The sequence below is a fragment of the Orycteropus afer genome, unplaced genomic scaffold (assembly GCF_000298275.1).
Source record: "Orycteropus afer afer isolate SDZICR_OR568_19922 unplaced genomic scaffold, OryAfe1.0 scaffold00121, whole genome shotgun sequence".
Classification (NCBI taxonomy): domain Eukaryota; kingdom Metazoa; phylum Chordata; class Mammalia; order Tubulidentata; family Orycteropodidae; genus Orycteropus; species Orycteropus afer.
Genome location: NW_006921708.1, coordinates 631,934 through 634,890, shown reverse-complemented (window position 1 = coordinate 634,890; position 2,957 = coordinate 631,934). Strand labels below are relative to the sequence as shown.

Sequence of the window (2,957 nt, the reverse complement as noted above, 5' to 3'; positions counted from 1 at the left end):
GCTGAAAGAACTCAGGAAAAAATTAAGACTTGAGTTGCATTATTGAAAGATTCTATGGGTAAAATATTGAATGATACAGGAAGCATCAAAAGAAGATAGAAGGGGGCCGTGGCCACCTCTGAGAAGTGACCCGCTGGGGGCAGTGGCCCATCTTCTTTCTTTGCATAGCCAGACCGCCCCTGCTAGAGACCCACATCGCCATGGTCACGGTTCCCAAGTTGCTGCAGCAGCAGGAGGAGGACCGCAGCAAGCTGAGATCTGTGTCTGTGGACCTGAATATTGATCCCTCACTTCAGATTGACATACCTGATGCACTCAGTGACAGAGATAAGGTCAAATTTACAGTGCACACTAAGAGTACACTATCCACGTTTCAGAGCCCAGAGTTTTCTGCTAAGAGACAACATGAAGACTTTGTGTGGCTACATGACACTCTTATTGAAACAACAGACTATGCTGGACTTATTCCACCTGCTCCTACAAAACCCAACTTTGATGGTCCTCGAGAAAAGATGCAGAAACTGCGTGAAGGTGAAGGGTCTATGACCAAAGAAGAATTTGCCAAAATGAAGCAAGAACTAGAAGCTGAATATCTCACTGTGTTTAAGAAGACTGTATCTTCCCATGAAGTCTTTCTACAGTGGCTTTCTTCTCACCCCGTTCTCAGTAAAGATCGCAACTTTCATGTTTTCCTGGAATATGACCACGATCTAAGTGTTAGACGGAAAAATACCAAAGAAATATTTGGTGGCTTTTTCAAAAGTGTGGTGAAGAGTGTTGATGAAGTCCTTTTTTCCGGAGTTAAGGAAGTGGATGAATTTTTTGAGCAAGAGAAGAACTTTCTTATTAACTATTACAATAGGATCAAGGATTCCTGTGCAAAAGCTGGCAGAATGACCAGATCTCATAAAAATGTTGCAGATGATTATATCCACACTGCAGCCTGCTTACATAGCCTGGCTTTAGAAGAGCCACCAGTCATCAAAAAGTACCTTCTGAAAGTTGCTGAGCTATTATTTGAGAAACTTCGGAAAGTTGAGAACAGAGTTTCATCAGATGAAGACTTAAAGCTGACAGAGCTTCTCCGATACTACGTGCTCAACATAGAGGCTGCTAAGGATCTCTTATACAGACGCATCAAAGCCCTCATTGACTACGAGAATTCAAATAAAGCTTTGGATAAGGCCCAGTTAAAAAGTAGAGATGTCAAGTTGGCAGAAGCACACCAGCGGGAATGCTGCCAGAGATTTGAACAGCTTTCTGAATCTGCAAAAGAAGAATTGATAAATTTCAAATGGAAGCGAGTGACAGCATTTAGGAAGAATTTGATTGAAATGTCTGAACTGGAAATAAAGCATGCCAGGAACAATGTCTCCCTCTTGCAAAGCTGTATTGACTTGTTCAAGAACAATTGATCTGCCTTTATTCTGGATGAAGTAAAAGAAACAGAATGAATGTGAATGCCAGCATCACTTGCACTTAAATCATTAGCCATGGAAGATTTATTAGTTTTTCACATTAGTTTAAAATGATGTGAATGCATATTTTGATTTCTAAAAATCTTAACACTTAACCATGTTGGTTTAAAACTATTTTTATTGCATGTTACTTGGATATAACTAATCCTTTCCTTATGCATTTAATACCTCAACATGGGCAGAATATAAATACTGAGTTCTCCTGTAATTTGTCTTTAGTTATTAGAAAGAGTGTAGGAAACATGTGCCTTCTGGAAATGGGTATGGCACATGTTTGTCTCACTATTTTATTTGTCCATGTCTCCACAGACAGAATATTTTAGGGTAGGGGACAGTTACAACAAATTATTCAGCTACTTGTTAACAGGCAACAAACATTCTATTCCTTAATTGGAAGATTTTTTTCTCCCTGTTGATCTCATGGTTCTTAAGTCATCTCAACTGTTTGCACTATAACAAGAGCAAGACATTTCCTTTATCTTTATACATCCTTTGCATACACCTCCATTTTTGTAGTTGGAATATAAATACTTGAGGGGAAAGAAATATCTAAGATATATAAGGTATAAACAAGTGTATGGTCTGTTGTAGAAAATGGCCAGATAAGAACATGTGTGAGCCCCCCTCCTTCACTGATTGTGAGGGGTATGTGAGTGTTTGGCTTTTGTTTTTTATAAACTGTATAATAAAGCAATAAATCATGCTAAAAAAAAAAAAGAAGAAGAAGAAGAAGATAGAAGGAATACACAGAGTCACTGTACCAAAAAGAACTGGTTGATCTTCATCCATTTCAGGAGCATATGTTCAAGAACCAGTGGTACTGAAGGAAGAAGTCAAAGCTGCACTGAAGGAATTGGTGAAGAACAAGGCTCCAGAAATTGATGGGATACCCACTGAGATGTTTCAACAAATGAATGTCCCACTGGAGGCACTCACTCAGCTATGCCAAGAGACTTGGAAGACAGCTATCTGGCCAACTGACTGGAAGAGATCCATATTTGTACCCATTCCAGAGGAAGGTGATCCCACAGAATGTGGAAATTATTGAACAATATTATTAATATCACATACAAATAAAGTCTTACTGAAGTTAATTCAAAAACGATTGCAGCAGTATGTTAACAGAGAATTTCCAGAGGTGCAAGCTGGATTCAGAAGAGGATGTGGAACAAGGCATATCATTGCTGATGTGAGATGGGTCTTGGGTGAAAGCAAAGAATACCAGAAAGATGATTACTTGTGTTTTATTGACTATGCCAAAGCATTTGATTGTGTGGATCATAACAAATTGTGGGTTACATTGAGAAGAATGGGAATTCCAGAACACTTGATTGTACTCGTGAGGAACCTGTACATTGACAAGGAGGCTGTCTTTCTTTTTCTTTCTTTTTTCTTTTTTTTTTTTTTATTAGGATTTGGGTGAAGATTTACAGAGTAAATTCACTTTTCATACAGCAATTCACATATACTTTGTCTCAT

The 2,957-nt window shown here is 38.6% G+C and overlaps 1 protein-coding gene across 1 annotated transcript; it reads left to right on the top strand.

The window, feature by feature from the left end:
- Positions 1 to 200: 200 nt before the first annotated feature.
- Positions 201 to 1,415, top strand: LOC103199779 (sorting nexin-5-like). The gene has a single exon (XM_042781439.1). The coding sequence runs from the start codon at positions 201 to 203 to the stop codon at positions 1,413 to 1,415; it is 1,215 nt and encodes a 404-aa protein (XP_042637373.1).
- Positions 1,416 to 2,957: the final 1,542 nt, after the last annotated feature.

Coding starts and splice junctions, on each gene's coding strand:
- LOC103199779 (XM_042781439.1), top strand. CDS start 201: ATGGTCACGGTTCCCAAGTTGCTGCAGCAGCAGGAGGAGGACCGCAGC.